Genomic DNA, 24,391 nt, shown 5'->3' with positions numbered 1-24,391 from the left:
CCTCCTTGCGTTTCTCTTCTGCTAAACGTGCTTCTTCTGCTAAACGTGCTTCTTCTGCTAAACGTGCTTCTTCAGCCTTGCGTGCTTCTTCAGCTTTGCGTGCTTCTTCAGCCTTGCGTGCTTCTTCAGCCTTGCGTGCTTCTTCAGCTTTGCGCCGAGCTTCACGTCTAGCAGCAGCAGCTTCTTGCTTCTTACGATGCTCTTCATGCAATTGATCCATTTCTTTTTTTAATCGCATGGATTCCATCTGAATATTATGAACAGCACGACGCAGTCGTTCATTCTCTAGCTGACCCTCTTTATAATCTTGTTTTGTCTTTGACAATTCAGTCTGAATGGATTCCAACTGTTTTTGAGCCACATCAAATTCAGATTGAGTTGTTGTCCAACCAGGTTGTTCTTGTTGAATGGCTTGGTTCAGTTCGTCGAGCACTGTCTTTTGTTGATCATGTTGAGCTTTCAGTTGTACGACTTGTTGTTCAAGGTCCGCCTTTTTCTGTTCAAGTGCATTTAAAGCTTGTTGAGTCGATTTTTGTTGTAACTGAATGTCTTTAGTAGACTTGGTTGCAGCTGTAATTTGGTTCTGAATCAGGTTGACTTGGTTCGTGACTTCAATCAGTTGTTCATCGCTAAAATCACCCAGCAAATCTTCATCTAGAGAATAGATTCAATGTCAGTTGACATACTTTTTTTTTGGGATTGCATGAATCATGCATGCACACACTCAAGTACCTTGATAGATGCTTGTAGGAGCCACAGGATTTACATTACTGCTCACCAAAGGTGTAGGAGGAGGAATGACAGGTGTAGGAGGAGGCAATAAACTCTTGGGCAAGGCTTGAGGCAAAGATTTACCAGCCAATCGCTTATGAATCAAATGCATAGCAATAGCAAATTCATTTGCATTTAAAGCACCACGGTCATTGATATCAGCCAAATCCCAAATCTTGGCCAGCTCAGCTTGAGGTAGTTTAGAGTTCTTAAAGAACCCAACTGCGTCTACACCTTGTACAAAACCTGAATGTTGCTTATCTAGTTTTGCAAAATAACTATCGTACTGTGCCTTTTCGTGTGCTGCAATGTCCCATGGTACATGAGGTGCTGTAGAAGAAAATGCCATGGTGCCTATAATATCAATTTTTTTGGCCTTGGATGGTTGTTCAAGAGGTGAATGGATAGATTGAGGAGAAGCAATAAAAGCTTGAGGTGTTGTTGTTTCGCTTGAGGCTGCTAAATAGACATCAGTAGGTAAAATAAAGGGCAGTGTAGTCATTGATTTATCCATGAGTTTTGCGATATAAAACATAGCAATTATGAATTCGGTTTGGTCCAAGTAACCATTTTTGCGAATATCAGCTAGGTTCCTGAACGAGTGTATTAGTCAAGCAAAAAAAAAAAAAAAAAAAAAAAAAAAAAATCAATATATATATATACCAAATTTGAGCTAATTTGTCATTTGGCAGCTTGGATTTAAGAAACAAGTTCTTTGCTGTTTCAGCAGGAACACCTTGAGATGTAGGACACTGTGCTTGATAAATAGCTTTGAACTTGTTCTTTTCTTCTGGTGTCATGACTATACTTGAAGTTTGATTGGTCAGCTGAATTCCTTTGAATTGCGGCAACGGTGTAACTAAAAAGCTGTTAGTAACAATGAAGCAGTGAAACTATCCTTTACCCGTTGAAAACAAGGGTTCAATTGCTTTGATATTGTTTTGAGCACATGCAATCAATTTTAATGCTATTGCAAAAGTATCCTCTGTAAGATATCCCAAGTTATTTACATCTGCACTTTCCCAAATCTATGTAGATGACATTGAGTGATAAACAGGAAAACATAGTGTTTCTTTACCTCTGAGAGAACTTCATTAGGTAAGCCAGACTTGGCAAAGAACTGAACAGCTTCAACACCAGTAACTAAGTTGGGTTGACTTTTACAAGCAGCTTTAAATATTTGTTTGTATGCATTGACTTCTTCTGGTCTCAATTTTGTCTCCCAAGAGGACGACATAGCAGCAGAAAAAAAAAAGAATATGGAAAAAGAAAAAAGAAAAAGCGCTGTGTAAGCGAGAACAGTAGCAAAAAAATGATGTACAACTCGAGTATCTCCGCTTTAAATAGACCTAAATTATGACATAACTGCAGTGGTCGATCTCACTGTGTTGAACTAGGTAATGAAGTGTAGACCTGCTAGTCAGAAATATGATTCAAAATGCCTTTGTATGTAAGACTGCTCAATCATCTTACTACTTCTTGCTTCAACGTAAACAACAGAATGGAATGGCTCTAATTTAGCCTGTAGCAAAAGAGAAGCTTTTCTTTGAGGGAAACAGAGTGTCTGTGAGTTGTATCAGCTGTAAAAGTAAATAATAGAATCTAACTCAATCCATCTGCTTCCTATCCCAAAAAAAAATGTGTTTAAGAAGCGGCATTGAGTGAGCTGCACATCTTTTTGAAGGATTTATTCTCAATGTCTGTCTTTAGTGACAACAAACATGCTATTCAGCTCTTCTCTCTTATCTTTGTTCTCAGCTTATTGATACGCCCTGTTATTAGAGCATGGCACTGGGGAGAAGGTATTTGTAGACAAATTTGACTGTCTTGTATACTCAATATGTTAGATGAGTTCAACATGTTTGAACTTTCATTAGCAATGACAAAGAATCATACCAACTTTTATGAATGGCTAGGTGTCGAGGTATTCCAGATCATGCTTAACTATTTCATCTCTTACACCTCATCTATAGCCAGCAGCAACTACTGCAGAAATAGGAAAAGCACATAGAGAACTCGTCTTGAAATTACAGTATGTATCTTATACCCTACTTGAAATCTAATATGCCTGTTACTAGTCCTGATATAGCAACAGTAGACGAAGCACAAGAGAAGTTTATGATAACAAATCAAGTTGCTTTTGTTCTGCGTTCCACTGCATTAAGGCCATTATACGATTATATTCTATTTGAAAACAAAGGCAAGATTCCCTTTTGGAAAGGCTTTTATTATGCCTATTCTCGTTATAAATTACAGTGCATGGTATTGTTTCTATGTATAGCAGCTATCTTGCTTGAGTATCTTAAAGCATGGGATCATTACATGACAGAGAAACTTGCTATGGATCAGTTTATTCAGAATGCTAAATTGATGGCAGGAAGACTCTCTGATAAACATGCATCAGCCAAGACACATCGCAGTTACATTGATTTAGGGCATAGAACACTTGAATGTGAAATCACAGAGGATAAGGAGATCTTTATCATACAACAAGACAAACGGTTGCCTTTATCCTCTTCTCAGTTGATACAGAAACCAAATCTATTCAATACATTCTTGCTTCGTTATCCAGTGCAATGGATTCAACGCTTCTTGACAAAATAAAAATAATCCTACAAGAAAAAAAAAAAAAATGTCAATCGCGCGCTAGTTCCCTTTCTTTTTTTCTCTCCCTTTCTCTCTCTCTCTCTCTCTCTCTCTCTCTCTCTCTAAACGACTTCCGCTTGGCCATTGTATGAGATTTGGACATATTCAGAAGGAAAAGAAGGATGCAATGGAAGAGATAGAAGATGACTTTTATTATCGGTTACAACGTCATTCTGCTTTGTATAGAATACTTTTGTCGCGACCTTATTCAAGCGAAATACACTTTAACCAATGGAATCGCATTGACCTCAAGCTTGTGAATGAATTTGGCTTGACATTGACTAACAAGCAAAAGATGTCATGCTGGCTTGAGATAGACTGTCGTTTGCTGGTCAACAAAGACCATCGTATACAGACATGTCAAGATTATGAAGTATTTTGTCGACCTATACAAAAAGACGGTTGGGAATCCACAGTTCAATCCGAGATTGCAGGCTTTCAACATGACACAGAAGGCAATTTCGAATACATGGTGGTAGTAAAAGACGAAGGACTTGAACTCTCTCCTGATGCCTTGAAGGAATCACATACATACTTTTTGCAGATCTCTCCAACGCGCAAACAAGAACAGACCATCCATGCTTTTCCCCTTATGATAGGTCCTTTTGCTATCAAAGAACCCATGATACCAACAACGCCTAATGGGAAATGGTACGAGCCTCCTCTATCATTCAACATATTCCATGCCTATTGTCTGCTTGATCAATCGTACTTGATTGTCAAGGAAGACTGGAAGCTAGGCACATCAGGTAAATTATGGGATTCTGCTCTTGTTCTGTCCCACATGTTTTGTGATAAGATTCAAAAAAATCCTTTTTATTTTAAGGATCGTCGTTTACTGGATCTTAGTGCAGGGTAAGGGTAATTCCAATCAAAAGAAACAACAATGGAGGGTCTGATGGTGTGTTTAGAACTGGCTGTATAGGACTGTTGCTGGCTTCCTTATTAAAGGACATGTACAGAGATCAACCTGACAGTATGCCCGAAATTACCATGACAGATTTACCTGAAGCACTTGATTTGATCCATCAGAACAGAACCTATAACCATCTGGAAGACTATACCCATATCATGCCATTAGCATGGGGTAACTATGAAGACGCAAAACAGGTCTTGATGAAGGGACCTATTCACACCATCATTGCTTCTGATGTGCTCTATGAACCTGCTTCATTTCAGAAGTTGGTTCAGACATTGGATTGGCTTAGTACAGAAGGTGATGTGGATATTTACCTGGGATATAAGCGACGTGGGCTCAGTTTAGAAGAAGAGCTTTCGTTTTTTAATATTTGTTCTAAAAGATTCCATATAAGGATGTTGTGCTCTTCACTCTATTCTGAACAAATGACAAACTACCCGCATGTACTCTCTCAAAAAGAAGGATGGGCTTTGAACGAGTTTTCAAGTATGTGCTTAGATTCAGGCGTCAATATATATCAACTTGTCCGCAAATAACCACACCGTTGCTTATTTTATTCTACCTATTATTCATCTATCAACAGCTATAGACTTCTAATTTATAGTGCTTTTTCTACTTACAAAAAAAAAGACAATATATACTCTTAGGGGGATTGTAGGTATTTCTCGTCTATCTTATTCACCCAAGGTCTTGTTACACATTTGGTTTGTAAAGCGTGTATCCTTCTTGGATAGTCTAAAAAAAAATAAGAGGGGTTCAAAAGCATTGTAGTTTTAAGCTTACAGGCATTGTAATAAAAAGGTGTCAAATTTAAACCCTATAACAATCCTTAGGTTTCGATTCCCGCTTATCTCTTTTTCTTTCTTTTTTTTTTTCCAAATGAACAACTACGGTAGCAATGAACAACAAGAAAAAGCACTTGAAGAATTTCGAAATGCTTGGAGACAAGAAGTGGAAAGCAAACAGGGTCATGATCCACATGCTGAAGCACCAGAACAACAACAACAGCAACAAGAAGAAGCCTCAATTGCTGCTTTGATTGAACAAACTGAATCATTGGCTGTTGATCAGCCTGAGCCTATTACTGCTATGGATCATTATGTACTTGCTGTAGACAATGAACGACAAGGCAAGCTAGGGAAAGGTAATGTGTACTTTGTAGGCATGGTCGTAGACTAAAAACCGCTTTCTACCGCAGCATTGGATAGTTATCGTCGTGCATTTAAATTGGATCCTGATATTGATTATGCCTACAAAAAGCATTATCAAAAAGAAATCTTACCCAAGATTCAAGCAACACAAGATCAGCCTTCTACAGAAGACTTTAAGCATATGATGCCTTTGAATAAAGAATATGTGGCTCCTCCTCCTACAAGCAAAGATCCATTAACAGACTTAATTGAACAGTTTCTAAATGAAGATTTGACTTATATACCCAGACTGGATTATAAGCCTGTATCGATAGCTAAACTACCCAGTAAGTCAACATATATATATATATAAAAATATGTCTGATAGCAGGTTTAGGTGAAATTATGTTGAATGTACTCAAGATCCTTGCATTGCATTCAGTCTCTTCTATATCCTATTTTGCTACTGTATGTAAAAAGTTCTTTTTGTATACACGCGACCCTTCTATTTGGCAATATGCTGCTGTACGTGTATTTCGTCAACCTTCCATGACCTTAGAAGAATCCCGCCAAGAGTGTCTAAAGTATGTCAATACCTTTGATGGTAATTGGATGCGCATGTTTATTGATCGTCCACGTATTCGTTATGATGGTGTCTATATCTCTATTTGTCACTATATTCGACCCGGTACATCAGAGACAGCATGGAATAAGCCTATTCATTTTGTGACTTATTATCGTTATTTACGGTTCTTCCCTGATGGTCGTATTCTGAAGCATGTCACCACAGATGAACCAGCTCATGTTGTCAAACAATTACAGTTGGGCTATAATAAGAAGCAGTGCTTTCATGGTCGATTTAGAATGGACTTTGATGATCATATTACCATTGTCATGAAGGACTATACTATACCTAGAGAACTCTTTCATTTGTCACTCAAGATCAAGACAACCCATCGAGGAAAACATAACAGACTGAATTGGGATCATTATGCAAGTAGCTCCATAGGCGTGAATAGAGACGACCATGTCTATGATCTTAAGCTACTGAAGCATTATATTTTTAGTCCTGTCAGAAGCTACAAGGTGCATTATCCAGATGAAATGGAACGCATTGTAGTCGACTTGAATGACCCTTTAACTTTTCTTTAAACTGAGATTCAAAACAATAAAACCACTTTCTTTTCTCTTCTTTTCTCTCAATGGGTTCAGATACAACATCAACAGCATTGTTGGCTGATGCTTTTGCTCAACATGTACAAGCAAGCATACAACTGGTCAAAGTAGCACTTGAGCTAGAATGGACTGTATTTACTCGGTTTGCAGTGGGTGTTATAGCAGCAACATTGATGTCCATTATCTACCTTGTCTGGACCCTGCGTCATTCGCGTCGTCCCTTAGTGATTTGGGAAAAACTCAATAAACCCTTGATCAAAGTGTTTCGACCCAGGATTTTCGCTTTCTTAATGGGCAACATCAATCCTTATTCGAAATCGATAGGTAACAAACAAGAAACAGGTTAAAAACAAGTTGTTCATGTTATATCTAGATATGCGTATTTCGACATTTTCTCGAGGATTCTGTACTGGCTTTATGCTTGTAAGTATGTTATTCAAAACAAGCTCCAAACTCATGGTATATTTAGGATAGACAAAAAAACAGAAATCCATTTCGAAGGTTTGTTATATCGATAAAAGAAAGAAGGGCTGATGTTCATGTTCAGTGTCCATGCAACTGCTTTGGCTACATTTGCTGAATCTGTAGGTGAATTAGGCTTGCTTAGTATACTGAAAGACAGTAAGGATGAAATCACACTTGTTTCTTTGGAATTAGAGGTACAAATCCCCCCCCCTTTTGTGTTGCACAAGATTAAACTTGAATTGATTGTTAGTTTATGAAAAAAGCAAGAGGTTTATTGACTGCTTCGACTGATTTCAACTTACCTGAAAATGAAAACATCCAAGTGGATGCTGATGGTCAAAGACAAGTCAAGATTGATGTGGTGGTCAAGGATCGTACTTTGGATACAGTTGCTGTAGCACATTTGGTCTGGATGATTCAGGGCAAATCACAATAGAAAAGTTTGATGGGGTTCATCCATAAATAAACACACTTTAGGATAACGTATAAAAGGAATACAATCAGACAAATAACTACATAAAGAGAACATAAAGCATGCCTGTACATACTTAAGCTTGCTAAATTGAAGGGATAGAGAACAGGATTCAGTCTTTATTGATATTTATTAGCTCATTTTCACTTTTTTGCAAAGCATTAGTTTCTTTAGCTTGCTTATTTTGTTCTTTCTATCTCTCAATCACATGCTGTTCTTTTAGAGATTCAACTGAATGTTACAGAAGCATTAATGAAGCGATCATTTGAAAAATGCTTGGAGGTAATCAATCGTTTTGATCTCCAGCCTTTGCTTGTTGTTCTAAGTGACAAGACTTCTTCAATAGTTAGGTCAATGTATTGGAAGACATTGAATAGTACTGTATGGGCAGAAAAGTGCTTAATCATCTCCAAAGATGCAATTAGCTTTAGTGAAGACGAAGCAAGAAAACCTGACCTTTTAAAAGTATTACTTTTTTTTTTTTTTTAATTTATAGTAACTATGTACGTGATAGGAACAAAAATTAATCGTACTACCCTCAGCTAGAAGAGTTATCCAGAGGATTTATTTTTTGTTTTTTACAATTTTTTGTTTCGAGTATTCAGTATAACTTCAGATATTCTTTGTATTCTTTCATAATATACTGTTATTTGTATAATAATACAACTGTTACACAAACCACCCAACAGTTACCTCTGCGCAAAGGTATAGTCAGGGAATGTTTATATTTTTTTTCAAACTATGTTTCACATAATATTAGGAACAGTGGACTTTGATTATTACACAACATTCTGAACGGTCTTCATGATCAATATTCACATGCTTTAATACTATCATAGTGTCTTTTATAATATTTTACTTATATGTCCAAAATATATTATGCTTTATAGTAGTTGATCACATAAAATATTTTTTAGATGACATGATATCATTCAGCGGATGGGCTACTTCACAAAATAGTATATGTTGAATATAACTACCTATGATTTTCCATCATGTTTATTCCATTATAAAATTATATTTTATCTATTATAATGCATATATTTAAACAGATCATGATAAAGTCTGCAAAAAATCATATATGCTCATACACACAGAAACTTATACACAATTTGTGCTTCCTCCTTTATCGTTTGTATTTTTAGATTTATATAGAGATCATTCGACAAGTCCTCTTATCCACATTGTATGCCTTACAATTCTTCTCACCACAGTAGACAGAACCAAGGCAGGCCTTGTAGTACACATGATTCACAGTAATCCTATTTTTTAAGGGGCTTTGAATTGGTAATTTTGAGTTGCCAACCAATATTCAAATCAACATTAAGATATTTGCCTGCCTCGTCTGATTTGTAAACATAAGACACTTCTTTAACAGCGCCATTAGGAAACTGGTTTCAGAAGTAGGTTCTGAGTATATCATCAGCCGGTGTATTATGAGTTTTTTCAGGCATTGTGATGAAAAAAAAAATATTGATTTGACACATTAGAAAGTTATTTGTCAACTTAAAAATAGACATATGAGCTAAAAAAAAAAAAAAGCATAGAGTTTCATTTTTTTTAGAAGCAATTTATTGTGCATAAATGATAAAAGAGAGGAGTTGGTTGCAAAGCAGCTTTGTTTGTTTGTTTTTTTTACATAATGTCCATCATAATAAATTATATTTAGGAGCATATTACACAAGACGGAGAAGGAGGGAGGGGCAAAAAAAAAAAAATAAGATTATTCAGTATGTTCTAATTTACGCTTCTTGTTCTACAAAAAAAAAAAAAAAAATAGGGTTAAACTACTATTTGCATAAAATCTAAACTTTGTATTACCTGTAATGCTTCCTCAGGTGAAGATAAACTTTCTTTACTACTGACGCGTCGAGTAGGTTTGATGGGGAATTGTGTACATTTTACATAATCTTTCAAAACTGTCTTCCATAATTGTAACCCAGTATCATACAAATTGTGTTCTACACGAATTTCTCTATCAAACACCATTGCATTTCTGTCTCGTACGTCCTTATCTTGAATATACAATGGCCATTCGGGAATACCATCATGGTTAGGATCACCTTTTCTTGCAAAATTAATTATGGCCAAAGAGATCTGTTTAGCAATACGGTCTCTTTCATACTCATCACCGGGACCCAAGAATGGATTGTCTGTCCAGTAAGCTAGATTATCCCAAGAAAAGACAGAATCTACCATATGGGCTGCCTTGATTACATTCTGAACATCGTTGGACTCATAATCCCATTCATAAAGCCAAACTTTATGGCCCTGAAGCGACAGGTTTTCGGCTGTTAAGAGAGTAGAGATTCGACACATCACGTCTGAGCACATATATCGTGTCACTTCAGATGGTGGCGACATGGGAGGTACAATTTCTTGTTTGTACAACTCATATGCTCGGCGCGCGTTTTTGTGACCAAAGATATGTGTAAAGTATCCACGTACAAACATGGAATCATCCATGTCTTGGAAATTAGGCAAAAAGGGGAAAAAAAAGTTAAATTCGTCACGGGTATAGCCAACCATGATCTCGAGATGTTCGTGTCCTTTAGGTAATGGGTGGTTGAAGAAGTGTTCAATGAGCGTAGTGGGTAAGATGTGGCCATCTTCACTTAGACCCACAGGAGCCAATCCTTCCAGGAAATTAGGCCAAGTGGTCATGAAGGTTTGTGTTTCCAAATAAGTCTCGATCTCGACAGATTCTAAATCGTTCGCTAAATCAGAAGTATCTAAACCCAGCGAACGGACAAAGATTTCACCTTTGGTTTCTGCCCATTTCTTTGAACTGCACATAAACATAGGTGGTGATTGTAATACAGCACGTTGAAATAAACCGCCTGTATTAGGGGCTAAAACCATACCCAGAATACATACAGCTACGAAAAGAAAAGCAAGGGGTTAGGTGAGTTTATCATAGAGGTGTTTTCTTACCTCCTGCTGAAGAACCAAATGCAGTAATATTGTTAGGATCCCCACCAAATTGGGCAATGTTCTTTTTTATCCATCTAAATGCAGCTAGAAGAACAGTGAGTATGCGTTTCTATAGAACACACTAAACTCTACCTATTTGATCTAATAAACCCAAATTGGCTGTGCCCTTTAGATCAGGTGAGAGATGATCCATTGACATCCAGCCTAAAGCACCTAATCTATAATTGAAGCTGACAATGATAGCATCGTTTCTAGACAAGTTGGTACCATCCCAAAAAGGTTGACTTGAACTTCCACTACATAAAAAAGTAAATACACATATATAACTAGAGCATAGTAAACAGACAAACCTCATACAAGCACCGGGATGTATCCAGACAATGACAGGCCGTTTCTTATCTTTAATTGTATCAGGTGTCCAAATGTTTAAATAGAGACAATCTTCGGCTTGATGGTCAATTTGAACACACATTAAAGTGTCAAATGGCATTTGTGTCTGAGGTGCGGCTGGTGCATGTTCAACACACAATCGTTCTTCATTAGGAGTGTTTATCTCTACTGTGGGTTTATGACGGAGTGAACCTACAGGTGGTTCAGCATAAGGGATACCCAAGAATACTTCGATCTCATTGGCTTCATCCTTAAGGCCTTGAATGATGCCAGAAGAAGTTTGAATCTTTTCAGTATAAGTTAATTCAAGTTGCAACTCTTCTTCCATAACAATAATAATAATAATTTAGAAAGAAAAAAAATAAAAAAAAATGAATTTATATTTTCTTTTATCAATTTTTCCTTTTCTTTTTTAGTTAACTCGATATAGATACGCACACACTTTTGTACACACACACACACACACGCACATAACTGAAAAAGAAACCGGACCAATGACAATTTTTTTTACTCCTTATGGAATTTGACTTTTGAGGAACCCTAAGACGAGAGGGACCATTGAGTTCTGTACGACTAATTTGACTATTTCATGACCCCTTTTAGTAACCACATTGGCTGTTGTGCTAGTAGATGCTGTTGTGCTTGTTGTGATAATAGAACTACGGTCATCTTCTATTGGTTTCTTTTTTGCTGGCAATAATAATCGCATAGTTCTGTTATGTCTGTCTTCAATTTGACTTAATGTGGCACTGGTGATTTCATTTACTGAGGTATTTTCATTTGAACGGAGAGGTAGTGTTCCTTTCTTGAGTTCATCAGCCAACAAGACTTCTTTAAGGACTTGTAAAGCAACATGGGCCTCTGAGCTCTGTTCTTGCATTTGTTGAATGACTTTTTCATTTCTCTGATCATTCACTTGTCCACTGGCTTGCTTAAGTGCTTCGATCCATTGAATCCGTTCTTCTTCTGTCTCTACACTAAATGTATATTTACGGTTCACAAGGTGTTTTCTATCCTCTTCTTCTTCTTCCTCATCATCATCATTTTGATGCTCTTTTTCTTCTCTGCCTCTTCTTGTAGCAGACCTTGATTTATTGACTGATTTGACACTCGTACTTGCTTCTTTCTTTCGAATCCCTTGTTCTTCTTCCATCAACATTTTGTTTTTTTCCGTTTCTTTATCAGCACTTGAGGAATCCATGTGCTTAAAACCCACTTGAAAAGTATAGCGCATGAAGGGTCTTTCCACAATCACGCTCTTGGTCCTTGGAAGTGTAGGACTCACGTAGTTACCTGCATTATCTCCTGTCTTGATAAACATCAAAGAGGTTCTGCCTAGTGTGTTGCCTGTGATAGTAAATGTCTGGATACAAGAATGAGAGAAATCAAGCACGTTCGGTTCAAACACAAGATCCTGTCCTCTTAGCTTGATTTGAAGACCCTTATCTGGAGCAGGAATACAGATCGTAATAGGGTCAGAAGGATATCCCTTAGTGAGTCGACTAGGCAATCGATGTGGTATGACAGTAATGACCACATCTTGTTGATGTTGTTGTGGAATAGAAGGAGAGACGACTTGTTCATCATCTTCTGGTATGGTAGGTGGGGATATACAACGATTGGCTTTGTTATCCCAGCCTGTTTCCAATCGTTCTTCTTTAATCGATCTATACATTTCCTCCATAAATTCACGTGGTACCAAATGATACTGGTCATAATAATTCCAGCGCTCTAGAAAGTCTTCTAGGCTAGGAGGGCTGTCTCCTTTAGCCCTGACAGACATGATATAATGCAATGGTTCAATAGCCACACTTTGTCGGTGATCTGTTGGATTGCCTGTCAAGACAGGCTGTACATTTCTATAGTCAATCACACTCATCTTTCTTTTGGCTTGACGATCTTGACGTTCTTTCAATTCACGAGCATACCAGAACACATCCTTTTCAGATGTAGCATCAAACCAATACTCTGCATTCAAGAAAAGCATGGCCACCACAACTTTGACTACCATATCTTCATGGAACTTGATCACATTTTGATTGGCATCATGCCATTTCTTAGCAAACCGTTCAATCAAATATTCCAGTGCTTCCCAATGACTCGGTAATCGAAATGTGGTCAGCAAGATACGCAATGCTTCATCCATACGAAGTCCCACCATACGGAAACACTCTAAAAAGGCATCATAGACATCACTGTGTTTCGCATCTGACAGATAATAGCCCAGTTGACGTCGATTCAGATCAGGCGTCTTGAACAAGAAATTGGCAATACTCATCGGATCATTGGTCAGGACGCCCTTATCGATCAGATACTGAATGCCCAGATTTGCATCTGTCTCAAATTTGCGTAAAGCAGAGGCCAAGAGAGGGTGGATCTTGCGTGCTGGAGGCAAGATGGGCCGACCTTCTGAATCCATTTCAATTACCGATTGAGGTTTATGGGAAGTATCTTCTTTTGACAGATAGAGTGTCAATTGGCCAAGTTGAACAATATTCTTGACTTGAAAAAGAGAGTGTTCATTCGGCCTAAATCGATACCTGTTCTTTTCCGTCATGCTGTTGCGTTTGGATGTACTGACAATGATGTTCTCGTCCATGATGGGTTTACAGATCAGTAAGAGATCACTAAACAAGAACAGATAGCGATCTTTGACTGTATTGGCATTGATCACTTGAAATACTGGGGTATGAAGTAAATGTTGACGAGGAGGTCTCGGTAGTGGTTTAGGCTGCTCTTGTTGAGGTGGTGATGGTAGTGGTAGTGGTGGTGGTGGTGGTGTTAGTGATGATGGTGATGATGGTGATGGTGGTAAAGTGGTCAAGAGACGCTTGAGTTTTTCAACATGAGCTGAATGTTGTTTAGGCGTATCATCAGGGGATCTTAACATGCTGAGGTAATCTTGAGCTGCTTTTGGATCAAAAAAGCCGTTCTTTTTGACATGTGTTGGGGATGCATTGGTAGGTGGAAAGGATAAAGGTGACCGAGAACGACGTGATGCTCTTTGATTCAATGGCAAAAGAACAGAGAGTCGATTGTCTTGTGATGCCTCAGCATGATCTTCATCGTCTGATAATTCAATATCACTGTCTTCAGCTCGTTTGTTGAATTTCTTTGTCTGTGCTGAATCAACGGAACTTGGATTCCAACTGGCTGTACTACCACTGTTTGTCTTTTGTAACATCAGGTCCTCATCATCTTCACTGAACACACGCGCACTATTGACACCTGTAGAAGAGACTGTCTTCTCACGCTCATAGCGATGTCGTAAAGATCGATAGAGTCCATCTTGTGCTTCACTGGCTGCTTGTGCTGCTGTTGAAAAAGAAGGGGTTATAAAAGGTGACATACCATAATACGAATCAAAATCATAAGAACCAGGTGAAGAAGAGGGTTCTTCTGGAGAACGAACCTTGTCCCAGTTTGAGAATGAACTAGGAACAGCAACACCACGTTCAATCAGACGTTGAGTGAATGAAGGTCCACTGTGACTACTATGGGCTGAACTTGCAGAGCCTTTTCTTGTCTCTTCTCCTTCAATATGACTAGACTTATCAAGTTCTTCTTTTTGTTGCAGTTCTTTATCCATAAAGAAAAAAGTAAAAAAGTAAAAAAAAAAAAAAAAAAAAAGTTTTATTGAATTGTAATTTATGTTTGCACGATGTTTATTTTAGACTCCGTTTCTTATGCAAAAATACTTAAAAGAACATGTTGAAAAAGCTAGGAAGTCTATCAAAGCCTCCAAATATTTCCTCTTCCTCTTCCTCTTCTTCCTCTTCTTCACCTTGCATAGCATCATCGTATAATTCATCTTCACTTTCTTGTTCTAATGGATTGGCCTATGTCATCATGATGATGAATAAAGAAGCTGATCTATAACAGTGTTCATTACCTTTTCAGGAACATTTTCTAATATATTTGTTGTTTCTGGCTGTTGTTTATCATTATCTTCTATAGAAATGACATTATTTTCACTACTGCCTGGTCTTTCGTCTTCATCATCAATCACAATGGCATTCTCTTTGGCTTCTCTTTCTTGTTCAGTCTCAAATAAGTCATCAATGGCCACTTTAGCTTCTCTTGTTTTGGGTATTTGAATTGTATCAGGAAACTCAACATGGAAATTGATGTAGAGATCACCGCGGGCTTCATTTTGACTACCAAAGATAGGCATACCTTCCCCTTTAATCACCTTCTGTGAGCCAGGCTTAATGGTCTCTCCCATGATCTGAGTAGCTGTCATGGTACGACCATCCAGATGTGTACATATCACCTTGTTTTTGAATCCCAACAAAGCTTCTTTTAAGCTAATCTTGACAGTGATATACAGATGATCTCCTCGACGAACAAAGACAGGATGACGTTGTTCTTCTACACGGAAAATCACACTGCCTCTTGTCTTTCCATCTGGCATCAAATTACCCTTGTTTTTAAGTTGAAGGGCATGTCCAGAATGAACACCTTTAGGGACTTTCATGCTTACTTTACGATCCACGTATTTTGTATTGTTGCATCCTTTACAGTTGATATAGTATTTCTGACTACCACGACCAAGGCAGAATGAACAACGGATATGAGATGGTATCTTTCGACTATGGTTGGCTGCTTTGGTTGTTGTGCCTTTACCTCCACAATGTTCGCATGTCTTGAATCGTTTCAAGTGTTGATGATCACTAACTTATCATCAGTCTACATCAATAGGTATGGCACTTACCCATGGCATGTTTGACAATCAATGGTTTCTCTATAGCTGAATGAAAGTTTAGATCCTTGAAATATATCTTCCAATGTGAGTCTGCATGAAGAGCGAATGTTGTAGGATGATTCTACAGTGTATATGAGTTGATATGTTGTACTGAACACAACTTACTTGGTGGCTCAGGACGTGGTCTTGGTGTCTCTCTTGTATAGCTAAAGTTGAATCCAAAGGCACCGAATGGATCCATAGGAAAAGGATAACTTGAATGATGGGATGGCATTTCTGTACTCTTTTTTGAAAGGTATTCTTTTCGTCTTTCTGGATCTACCAAGATACTATAGGCATTACTGATTTCTTTAAACTATGAGGGGAGGGGGTCATTGAGTGTTATGTGATTTTGTCTATTGCTTACCTTTTCAGCACCATCTTTGTTTTTATCAGGATGGTATTCTTTAGCCTAGTTTTATTAGTCTCTCGTGTGATTCTTGTTATATTACCAAAAGACGATAAGCCTATGAATAGGATGAGCACTTGATCAACTGTAGATCATTTACCTTTTTTACTTCTTCTACAGAAGCTGAGCTCTTTAATCCCAATACTTTGTAGAGATCTTCAAGCATGTCAACAAAGAAAAATAAAGAGAAAAAGCTAGAAAGTGCAGGAAACACATTTTAACAATCAAAATTTAAATTTAAACACCGTTCAAATCACTTGGAGAACAATAAAGAAATAGATTACTGTCATTTGTATCAATAAAGCTATTTTATGACTTATATGACTTATATGATATATAGATAGATAGATAGATAGATATACTACAGATGGGCTAGTCAAGTAAGTGGAAATAATATAGGATAGATAAAAAAAAAAAAATTTTTTACTTGCTTTATTCTAGAAAGATCTGTTATTAAATGGTATGTAAAGTATATACAGGTTATTATAGTTTTTTACAAGGGAAGGTAGTCACAATTTCTTGCAATAAGTAATAGGAACCCAACCAGACTTAGTTTGACCATCCAGTGTTGTTCCATACCACCAATCTTGATCCAAATAGTCTGGATCTTGACTTATTCGAAGCACAGTACCTTGTTTGACATTCAATTGATCTTCTTCATCTGCCTCAAAATCATAGAGCAACACACATTCAAATTCTTCATTCATCATAGCATGGCTTGTACGCATAGAATCTAACAAGAAAAAAATAAATTAACATTAGGACATGTAACCCGCTGAGTTTACCACTATCATTCAATGAATATGTCCGTAATAACAATGAAGAACTCGATGAATTACTCATAGAATATCGATTTCTATTCAACAGAGTGATATTGTGTGTCATTTCTTCTAATTTTTCAAACTGGTCTAAGTGTGCTGCTATCATACTTTGATAGGATGTAGCAGCCTGTAGGCCTAAATGCTGTTCTACTAATTTAACCCATTCTCGGTGCATGAGTCCATTGAATTTGAGCTGAACAAGAGCAATGCCTCCAATCAGAATATCAAAATACTGTGCTGTCAATGCAAAGAATTTTGGTAGTTCGTCTACTAATTGACCATTGATAGAGACATACGCATCGGCTGATTCTTGTAATGCTTTATCTGGTATATCTCCCTTGAGTTTCATATCTCGTACACGGTCATAATCAATCATCTTCATGGCTCTCTTGTTAATCACTTGAGTTGGATTTTCAAACACTCTGAGGAAATCATCAATGCGACTGTAGACATAACCACGTACATCATTGTCCTATATATGCATATGGTCAGTCCATACACCATATCATGCTTCATTTTACCAATTCTCGGGCTAAATTGGTCGATAAATACGCTGCCATTTTACTGAAATTCTGAACAGCCTGTCTACTCTTGACACGAACACCGCCCCATGAAGTATACAGGGATTCCATACTACAGGCAAGTTGTTGAAGATTCTCAAATCCAACTTTGACATGGCGAACCCACCCTTGCACATCCCGAGCTAATTGACGTACTAGTTCTTGTTGTTCCTCAAACTTTTCATACAAGGCTTCAAACAATAAATCATGCGTTGGTTCGGCTGCAAATCCTGTTGCCTGTTTGATCTTTTGTGCTCTTCTTGTTAATCGCTTATTGATGCCATGACTATTATAGGTTAGTGTCTATCACCTTGTTTATCATACATTACACAACATTGATCTCTGTCTTTTTCTTATCCCCTACAATCTTCTCAACAATGTCTTTTCTACGCTTGATTTCGTTGATATTATCGGCTACTTCTTGAATTTCTTTTACAGCGGCTGATAGGTCATCATGATCATCATGTGTAGGCGGAGTCAATGTCAATATCTCTCGAAGTAACAATGGGTATTTAAGTACACGCTGTACTGGTTTAATCAATAAACTGCCAAGATCCCAACTGGTTGTTTTGCCTTGAATTTGTTCTTTACAATGCTAACAAGTCCATTAGCCGAGAACCTATAGACATTTATGGATACTTTACATTTAAAAAGACTTGCACTTCAGGTTGTAATTCTAATTCTTGTAGCTTTAATACGGCATCTTCATGTCGTTTACAATAGTCACTATAGATACTGTCGATCGAATGCATCTAATTCCCATATCTTAGCTTGTTTATGACGTGTGCCATCTTACCGTCTCTCGAAAACAAGTGCCTACAGAGTCTAGTTGACATGCTTGTTCTAACACAGTAACAAAAGTTGTTTCGAATTCAACAATATCAGCCAAATTCGAAAACAAGGAACGAATATCTGATTTTGAAAATCCTGTCTGATAAGCGCCCTCCAGATAAATTTCCTTTACTAATGCCATGTCTTTCTGATACGCTTTTTCTGTCTCTAAGAGTTCCTGGATGACTTTTGTACGCTTTGAAGTACGGTGACCTGTTGTTTGAGGTGAAACTGAACTATCCAGCGATGGAGTGTCACTATAGACAACAGAATCAGATCGTTTAATTGAATTCTTAAGATTTTCATGATCCAATTGTTGTTGTTGTTGTTGTTGCTGTTGTTGGTTAAAGAACCAATTGCTAATATGCCAACCTCGTTTTGAATGTGTTGAATTCGAGGTTTGTGAAGACGTAGAAGTGCTGCTCATCACACTACCATTACCAGTAGCTGTGCGTGTGATCATGGAAGGAATAGGCAACATGGAAGAAGAAGAGGCAAAGCTGTAGCGTGCTTTGGACGGTTCTGTCTCCACGGACGGGCGATGATTGTATCGATGATTCAGTTTGGGCTTGTCGGGTAAAGCAGGTGGTCCTGTCTTTGTTGCAATGATGATTTTTTCCGGTTTTGAAGGTGGTCCTGTCATGGAGGGTTTAAGAGGTAATGGAGGTCGATAGGTTGACTAAGATGCATGAGTGGACAATAGAAAATAAATCAACTTACGGTATCTTGTTGAAATCTGGCTCGAATATCATGAAAAGCAAGTGATGTTTGATCTATTTCTGATGTGGCTGTTGAGTTTATAACAGAAGGAGGTCTTAAAGACGGAGGTTTAGAAGGAGGCGTTGGTTTTGGTTTGTAGGTGGGGTGTTCAAGATGACCAGAGGCTTCGAAAACGCGCGACAGTCTATTTACTGTTGAACCTCCCACTGAAGAAGCTGTCGTATTGTGTTCTTGTTGCAAGTGAGAAATATACGAGTGTCGAGGCTTACTCTCTAAAGTTTTTGAAAAAGCGTCTGAACTCATAGGGTTTCGAGAATGAAAAAGAAAAAGAAAAAAAAAAAAAAAAAGGAATTTATAAATATAAAAAAAAATGCATGTTTTTGTTGTATGATATTACAAGTACCGCTGAAATTACATAATGGCATGATGCAAGTGTTATACTTTAATCAGAAGTTTACCTCTAGAAACAGTCAATCGAAGAATCAACATGAAAGCAGCAGAAATGACAGACATGGCACCTGCAAATTGTATAGCAGCAGTCCAGCCATATGATTTCAATAAGAGGCCAATGATAGGTGTGCCTAGCAAGTTACCAATGACGGTAGTCATATAGGCCATGCCAAGCCCCTTTTGAATGTTCTCGACACCCACAATATCAGCCGTTGTAACAGGTAACAGTGATACAAAACCACCAGCTGTGAGTCCATAGAAGATACAGTATACTGCAAATATAGCATAATTAGAAGCAAATTGCCAGAGAACCATGGTAAAAAAGCCTAATTTTTTTTTGAATATGAATCTAGGCAGCTTATCTATGGATAATTACCTGCTAAAAAGGTGCATGCAAACATAGTATTGAATCGACCAAAACGATCTGCAAGATAACCTAATGTAATACGACAAATAGCATTTGCCGCCGACATGACGGAGATCATAGCTGCACCTGCAGAAGCGTCCAATCCAATATGTCCCACATACTGCGGAGCCAGAAAGAAAGGTGCTACATACCCAAATGGGACAAAGAAACTAAAAGCCAACAATAACAAAAATCGACGAGAGATCAAGGAACGGTCATAGACATGGTACCATTTGTTCTTGCCGTTTTTTGGTGGACGGTAACGAGAGGTAGCTAAAGCAGTGGAAATACACAATAATCCGAATCCAAAGGCACCTTGAATACGAAGTGCGTTACGATAGCCTAGATTCGCAATTAATCTTTGTGTCATAGGAGACAAACAGACACCTTGTTGTGAAGATTAGGACATGCAACTTAACAGAATCAATATGTATAATTTTACCTCCAAAACCTGAACCACTCACAGCGATGCCTGTTGCAACAGCTCGTTTATGAGTAAACCATTGAGAAGGAAGTGTGACTGAAGGAGAAAATACAAAAGCAGATCCAATACCAAATAAGATACCTTGTGAAAGATACACATGCCAAAGTTCAGTAGCAAAACTAGCTAAAATTAAAGCCAGAGGAGCTAGAATTGTGCCAATAGCCATTGTCTTTCGAAACCCAAGTCGCTGAATGACAGGTGTGATAAACATACCCAATGCGAGTAGTAAAGCAGATGCAGAAGTACCTACAAATGCAATTTTTAACAAGTCTGTTTGACCAGCATAGACTTGATCGGTATATCTAGACAAAATGAGTTTTCTGGAAAAGATGAGAGGATAACTTACAGTTTTTGATAGTTTCCCCAAGCAAAGGTCGTACCAAAAACAAAGAAATTGACAAGAAAACAAGACAAAACTGTCAGCCAACCTGGATTACGGATACCATCTGTGTGATACGGTACTTGTTTAAATGGTATTTGTTCATTTTCTTGATCAGGTTCAAGTTTTTCATTTATGCTTTTTTGCGTTTGATTTGTTCTCACTCGAGACATTGTTTGTGTGATCTCTTCTAATGAACCCAGGGCTGGAAATGGTGCAGATTCTAGGACTGCTGGATAATTTTCTTCGATTTGCTCACTGCATTCGACTGTTTTCATGTCTTCTTCAAGACTGTTTTGTGATCTATCGTCTTGATTATCTTTAAACATGATCAAAAAAAAGTTTATAGATATGCGCAGTAAGAAGCAGTGTGAGAGAGAAAGAAGAACAAAAAGGAAAGTTAAAAAATAAAATTATGAGAGGTGTTCTCAAGTTCAAGTTGGAAGGAGTCGGTACGATTTTGTAACCTTCTAAATTTAGTAATGAATGCTCCCAAGATTTCTAAACCTACCTTAATAAGAAGAAAAACTAAGTCCTATTTAGCGAGATCCCCACGTATCCGAGGGTTTTTGGTGCATTTATTACTAAATGTAGAAGCTGCAAAGATTTACCCGAGATTATCTTTCATTTACAGGAATCCAAAATGAAACGCTTTTTGTTTTGATACAAATATACATTTACAAACTTTTGCTCTTCTTTAATGGCTCATGGAGTGAGTTCAAAAGAATATCAAAAGGAAGGGAGGAGCACTTCTTGATGCCACCATCAAGTGGCTTAAAGCATCCAGTTATATAAATGGTATATACTGATGCCAGTCTGTCAAGGTAAGTAGCCAAAGCAACTATTTGATCAATAGTGATTGGCAAGAACACAGAAAAAGAAACACGGTAATCACTATATGATCGCAAGAGCACATGTTCAAATAAACATTTTTTATATCTTTTCCAAGAGACATAGGAGACTTCACAAAGGGCAAACTGTCAATTATATCGCTATAAGTCTTGTTCAAGATATCTTTGTTCAAGTGCTTGTTCATGAGAGGTGACATGGCTTTATTCTTCTCAAGCAGAAGAACACCAGAAAGAGAACTAATCATGTCGTGTTTAGTTGACAAACATTATTACGTGATTGGTTTATCCAGATACTTACAGAAGCTCGTTTAAATGCTGCTTCATGATCAGCTTACCGTCATTTACTTTACAAAATTCAAGTGCATCTTTTTGGTATGCTTTGAATATCTTTGGAATTGATGTGCCATCAACAACTCAGTCACAATTAATTTCTTCATTGGCTACATAAATACATTGATAGTTATAGTAATCATCATATTGATATTATCAAAGGACTGCATATCATGAAGAGCAATAAACATTGAATATGTACGCTGTTATAGACATCTTTATGGATACGCAGCCATAAAGTGAAAGCAGATCCAGTCCTAACAGACTAGTAGCAAACCTATTTCAGAGACAAGCAAGTTTTAAGTAGCAGCAAAGTCTCTGTATATTCCAACCAGTTTTTATTGATGAATGATGAATGAAACCATAAAGAAAAACTATATAACGATAAACAGACACTGTAGCTTCAGATGCCTCATTCTTGCTCTTACCACGGTGACAGCTAGTTACATAGTTAACTTTGGATCTTCTATGTTTAGTACAGAAAAACTACTTCAGGTCCAGAAGACCCGGACTGATCAACATGTCGTCTCTTACTGGGTGATGAAAAGTCAAAAACCTTGAACATTCAAGGCCATCACACAAATAACATGGTATATGAGGAAGTTCTTCAGATATGATCCTTTCACTTCACTTATACCATTTTGTCTTTCGTTCCAACTGTTATAGTTTATAAATTCTCATCAGACTCTTCTTCTCCTTATATATTCCATTGAGTCACCTTTATTTGAAATGATCACCTGAAAACACTTAGCAGAAATAATATGAAAACGTAGTATTAGAATATAGACTGAAAACAATTTATTGGCATGATAACACCTTCTCTATGGCGAAGCGGACCAAGCCAAATTTTTTTCACCGCAAGCGGAGTAAAATATAAACTTTCACAGGTCTTTACAAGCTGCTTTTTGACGTTACTTTATGAGAAATGATTGCGCTGCGTGGTACCGAGAAAATGCAACAGGACCCCTTGCTTGATTAAAGTTTCAATGTTCTCTCTACATTAGAGAAACAAAGAACTTTCTTTTCTCTAGTTCTTCATTCTCTTGCTTTGTTCAGACAAAGATTATGAATATATACTCTTTACAAAGATACACATGTTCAATATAAAGGCAGCCGACAACAATTGTAAAGAAATTTGATTCTCTTAAATTTTCAAAGTTAATTCCTGTGAAAAAACATAGTGTCGATCTTTCTCTTTATAATGCAAGTTTCTTGAACTTATGAGAATCACAATAAAAAGAGTATGTGCATTTTATCTCAAAAGTTCAAATACATAATCAAAAGATTACCAGCCTGCCTCAGTAATTTTGTTGTAAACAGTTTCAGAGATCTTTTTGTGAGTGGCCCCACTTGGATGAAGCTCATCCCACCAAATATAGCTATGTAAGATGGATTAAAATCTAATATTGAAATCTATATTTACTTGTCGCAGTTTTTTGCTTTGTTGCAGTTAACGAATCGGTTGTTTGCAATTGTACTTGAGTCAAACATTTTGTAGAATTGTACATACGAGTCAAAGAACAAAATCTTTGTGCCCTTGTTCTTGGAAGCAAACTCTTCAGTGAGTGTCTTAAGTTTGCTGTTATAGCTCAAGATCAATTGCTTTAATTTTTCTCTAGAGCTATCATTGTAATAACTCTTGTAATACATGGGGACCTCTTGCAAGGGAATTAGGCCCATTAGAACAATATTTTTAGCACCAGCATTCTTAACGATGTCCTATAAATTAAAAAATGAGACTATGTTTGATCTATAGACAATAAACATACCAAATCATTTTTGATCGTGTTGACAATACCATCGAGCGTTTGTCTTCTTTCACTGGTATCATCTTGATATTTTCCCCAAAGAAGATTAATATCATTAACACCAATCCACAAGAAATGAATAGCATTGGACTTGCTCTTGCTTGCAACATCCGATTTCTTAAACGTATTGACTTGAGTGTCCATGTCTGGGATGTTTCTGTAAATCAATTTCTGTTGAATGTGTTATATTATGCTATTGTTTGGCATACTATCTAGCTTACATTGTTGGCTGTTGCACCTGCACGGGCAAAATCATAAAGGTCCGCACCAGTGTATTTGTCAAGCACCAGATTTTCTACCCAAAGAGCACGATCTGCAGCACGACCCAACTAAATAAAAAAAAACATTAAGAATATAAATGACATCAAGAAACTTACATAACTAGCTCCAGCCAATTGAGCGCTACAGATAGTTGTTAGATACAGCTACAACGGTATACACACACCTTTCTTTGCTAACATGCGTTGATCCTGATTGATAAAAGTCATCCAGTGATCTATTGTCCGTGTAAGAGTCACCAAAGGCAAAAAGCGAAGTAAATTTGGTTGCTCGCTTTTCAATGGGTTGAGCAGTAGCAAAGAGTGTTTGACAGGCAGCCAATACCAAGACTTGAGAAAGAAGACGCATGATTGAGAATACAGAGAAGAAGGCAAGAACAACTGTATTTATATTATTTTCTTGAGTGTTAGCTTGTA

General features: G+C 37.4%; 13 protein-coding genes across 13 annotated transcripts; 4 read left to right on the top strand and 9 right to left on the bottom strand.

The window, feature by feature from the left end:
- Positions 1 to 91: 91 nt before the first annotated feature.
- B0P05DRAFT_467269 (uncharacterized protein) lies at positions 92 to 2,008 on the bottom strand (the record flags this gene model as incomplete). Its single annotated transcript, XM_051574371.1, has 5 exons — positions 92 to 654; positions 733 to 1,364; positions 1,435 to 1,638; positions 1,687 to 1,799; positions 1,850 to 2,008. Coding segments are annotated over 5 exons (1,671 nt in total), but the record flags the coding sequence as incomplete, so codon positions are not given.
- Positions 2,009 to 2,377: 369 nt separating this feature from the next.
- Positions 2,378 to 3,481, top strand: B0P05DRAFT_536306 (uncharacterized protein). The gene is made up of 4 exons (XM_051577559.1): positions 2,378 to 2,573; positions 2,619 to 2,695; positions 2,745 to 2,803; positions 2,850 to 3,481. The coding sequence occupies exons 1-4, from the start codon at positions 2,468 to 2,470 to the stop codon at positions 3,373 to 3,375; spliced, it is 768 nt and encodes a 255-aa protein (XP_051436421.1). The 5' UTR covers positions 2,378 to 2,467; the 3' UTR covers positions 3,376 to 3,481.
- An 84-nt stretch (positions 3,482 to 3,565) lies between these two features.
- On the top strand, positions 3,566 to 4,737 carry B0P05DRAFT_451064 (putative methyltransferase-domain-containing protein; the record flags this gene model as incomplete). Its single annotated transcript, XM_051573885.1, has 3 exons — positions 3,566 to 3,895; positions 4,076 to 4,272; positions 4,329 to 4,737. Coding segments are annotated over 3 exons (936 nt in total), but the record flags the coding sequence as incomplete, so codon positions are not given.
- A 402-nt stretch (positions 4,738 to 5,139) lies between these two features.
- B0P05DRAFT_636303 (uncharacterized protein) lies at positions 5,140 to 6,658 on the top strand. Its single transcript, XM_051583620.1, has 3 exons — positions 5,140 to 5,480; positions 5,535 to 5,813; positions 5,864 to 6,658. The coding sequence occupies exons 1-3, from the start codon at positions 5,216 to 5,218 to the stop codon at positions 6,616 to 6,618; spliced, it is 1,299 nt and encodes a 432-aa protein (XP_051436419.1). The 5' UTR covers positions 5,140 to 5,215; the 3' UTR covers positions 6,619 to 6,658.
- B0P05DRAFT_536300 (uncharacterized protein) lies at positions 6,642 to 7,646 on the top strand. Its single transcript, XM_051577558.1, has 5 exons — positions 6,642 to 6,966; positions 7,016 to 7,065; positions 7,112 to 7,143; positions 7,190 to 7,301; positions 7,358 to 7,646. Exons 1-5 carry the CDS (start codon positions 6,669 to 6,671, stop codon positions 7,541 to 7,543), a joined length of 678 nt encoding a protein of 225 aa, XP_051436418.1. The 5' UTR covers positions 6,642 to 6,668; the 3' UTR covers positions 7,544 to 7,646.
- A 1,656-nt stretch (positions 7,647 to 9,302) lies between these two features.
- Positions 9,303 to 10,441, bottom strand: B0P05DRAFT_578570 (Alpha/Beta hydrolase protein; the record flags this gene model as incomplete). The annotated part of the gene is made up of 2 exons (XM_051581869.1): positions 9,303 to 9,335; positions 9,401 to 10,441. The coding sequence occupies 2 exons, from the start codon at positions 10,439 to 10,441 to the stop codon at positions 9,303 to 9,305; spliced, it is 1,074 nt and encodes a 357-aa protein (XP_051436417.1).
- Positions 10,442 to 10,850: 409 nt separating this feature from the next.
- B0P05DRAFT_449650 (Carboxylesterase) lies at positions 10,851 to 11,231 on the bottom strand (the record flags this gene model as incomplete). The annotated part of the gene is made up of 1 exon (XM_051573869.1): positions 10,851 to 11,231. A coding segment is annotated over one exon (381 nt), but the record flags the coding sequence as incomplete, so codon positions are not given.
- A 92-nt stretch (positions 11,232 to 11,323) lies between these two features.
- Positions 11,324 to 12,808, bottom strand: B0P05DRAFT_536297 (uncharacterized protein; the record flags this gene model as incomplete). Its single annotated transcript, XM_051577557.1, has 1 exon — positions 11,324 to 12,808. A coding segment is annotated over exon 1 (1,214 nt), but the record flags the coding sequence as incomplete, so codon positions are not given.
- A 1,793-nt stretch (positions 12,809 to 14,601) lies between these two features.
- On the bottom strand, positions 14,602 to 16,289 carry B0P05DRAFT_536293 (uncharacterized protein). The gene is made up of 6 exons (XM_051577556.1): positions 16,157 to 16,289; positions 16,100 to 16,114; positions 16,015 to 16,059; positions 15,774 to 15,963; positions 15,618 to 15,729; positions 14,602 to 15,576 (listed from the first exon to the last, which is right to left on the bottom strand). The coding sequence occupies exons 1-6, from the start codon at positions 16,220 to 16,222 to the stop codon at positions 14,751 to 14,753; spliced, it is 1,254 nt and encodes a 417-aa protein (XP_051436414.1). The 5' UTR covers positions 16,223 to 16,289; the 3' UTR covers positions 14,602 to 14,750.
- A 276-nt stretch (positions 16,290 to 16,565) lies between these two features.
- On the bottom strand, positions 16,566 to 18,189 carry B0P05DRAFT_578568 (uncharacterized protein; the record flags this gene model as incomplete). The annotated part of the gene is made up of 5 exons (XM_051581868.1): positions 16,566 to 16,789; positions 16,842 to 17,349; positions 17,399 to 17,693; positions 17,767 to 18,032; positions 18,094 to 18,189. 5 exons carry the CDS (start codon positions 18,187 to 18,189, stop codon positions 16,566 to 16,568), a joined length of 1,389 nt encoding a protein of 462 aa, XP_051436413.1.
- On the bottom strand, positions 18,010 to 19,302 carry B0P05DRAFT_536284 (uncharacterized protein). The gene is made up of 2 exons (XM_051577555.1): positions 18,082 to 19,302; positions 18,010 to 18,032 (listed from the first exon to the last, which is right to left on the bottom strand). Exon 1 carries the CDS (start codon positions 18,909 to 18,911, stop codon positions 18,213 to 18,215), a length of 699 nt encoding a protein of 232 aa, XP_051436412.1. The 5' UTR covers positions 18,912 to 19,302; the 3' UTR covers positions 18,010 to 18,032; positions 18,082 to 18,212.
- A 121-nt stretch (positions 19,303 to 19,423) lies between these two features.
- B0P05DRAFT_578567 (major facilitator superfamily domain-containing protein) lies at positions 19,424 to 20,494 on the bottom strand (the record flags this gene model as incomplete). The annotated part of the gene is made up of 3 exons (XM_051581867.1): positions 19,424 to 19,764; positions 19,815 to 20,231; positions 20,287 to 20,494. The coding sequence occupies 3 exons, from the start codon at positions 20,492 to 20,494 to the stop codon at positions 19,424 to 19,426; spliced, it is 966 nt and encodes a 321-aa protein (XP_051436411.1).
- A 2,679-nt stretch (positions 20,495 to 23,173) lies between these two features.
- B0P05DRAFT_585895 (GDSL lipase/esterase) lies at positions 23,174 to 24,323 on the bottom strand (the record flags this gene model as incomplete). Its single annotated transcript, XM_051582477.1, has 6 exons — positions 23,174 to 23,267; positions 23,312 to 23,607; positions 23,658 to 23,867; positions 23,918 to 24,025; positions 24,074 to 24,098; positions 24,142 to 24,323. The coding sequence occupies 6 exons, from the start codon at positions 24,321 to 24,323 to the stop codon at positions 23,174 to 23,176; spliced, it is 915 nt and encodes a 304-aa protein (XP_051436410.1).
- Positions 24,324 to 24,391: the final 68 nt, after the last annotated feature.

This window comes from Gilbertella persicaria (genome assembly GCF_025201335.1).
Source record: "Gilbertella persicaria strain CBS 190.32 chromosome Unknown B0P05scaffold_13, whole genome shotgun sequence".
NCBI classification, from domain to species: Eukaryota; Fungi; Mucoromycota; class Mucoromycetes; order Mucorales; family Choanephoraceae; genus Gilbertella; species Gilbertella persicaria.
Note: the sequence above shows the minus strand (reverse complement) of the source record. Positions and strands in the feature narration are given on the sequence as shown.

Coding starts and splice junctions, on each gene's coding strand:
- B0P05DRAFT_536284 (XM_051577555.1), bottom strand. CDS start 18,911: ATGACAGGACCACCTTCAAAACCGGAAAAAATCATCATTGCAACAAAG.
- B0P05DRAFT_536300 (XM_051577558.1), top strand. CDS start 6,669: ATGGGTTCAGATACAACATCAACAGCATTGTTGGCTGATGCTTTTGCT. Junction 7,066..7,111: donor TCTGTACTGGCTTTATGCTT/GTAAGTATGTTA, acceptor TGGTATATTTAG/GATAGACAAAAAAACAGAAA. Junction 7,144..7,189: donor AACAGAAATCCATTTCGAAG/GTTTGTTATATC, acceptor GTTCATGTTCAG/TGTCCATGCAACTGCTTTGG.
- B0P05DRAFT_636303 (XM_051583620.1), top strand. CDS start 5,216: ATGAACAACTACGGTAGCAATGAACAACAAGAAAAAGCACTTGAAGAA. Junction 5,481..5,534: donor ACAAGGCAAGCTAGGGAAAG/GTAATGTGTACT, acceptor TTTCTACCGCAG/CATTGGATAGTTATCGTCGT. Junction 5,814..5,863: donor ATCGATAGCTAAACTACCCA/GTAAGTCAACAT, acceptor TAGCAGGTTTAG/GTGAAATTATGTTGAATGTA.
- B0P05DRAFT_536306 (XM_051577559.1), top strand. CDS start 2,468: ATGTCTGTCTTTAGTGACAACAAACATGCTATTCAGCTCTTCTCTCTT. Junction 2,574..2,618: donor AGCATGGCACTGGGGAGAAG/GTATTTGTAGAC, acceptor TCAATATGTTAG/ATGAGTTCAACATGTTTGAA. Junction 2,696..2,744: donor ATGAATGGCTAGGTGTCGAG/GTATTCCAGATC, acceptor CCTCATCTATAG/CCAGCAGCAACTACTGCAGA.
- B0P05DRAFT_536293 (XM_051577556.1), bottom strand. CDS start 16,222: ATGCTTGAAGATCTCTACAAAGTATTGGGATTAAAGAGCTCAGCTTCT. Junction 15,730..15,773: donor ACCACGTCCTGAGCCACCAA/GTAAGTTGTGTT, acceptor TATACACTGTAG/AATCATCCTACAACATTCGC. Junction 15,577..15,617: donor GATTGTCAAACATGCCATGG/GTAAGTGCCATA, acceptor ATGATAAGTTAG/TGATCATCAACACTTGAAAC.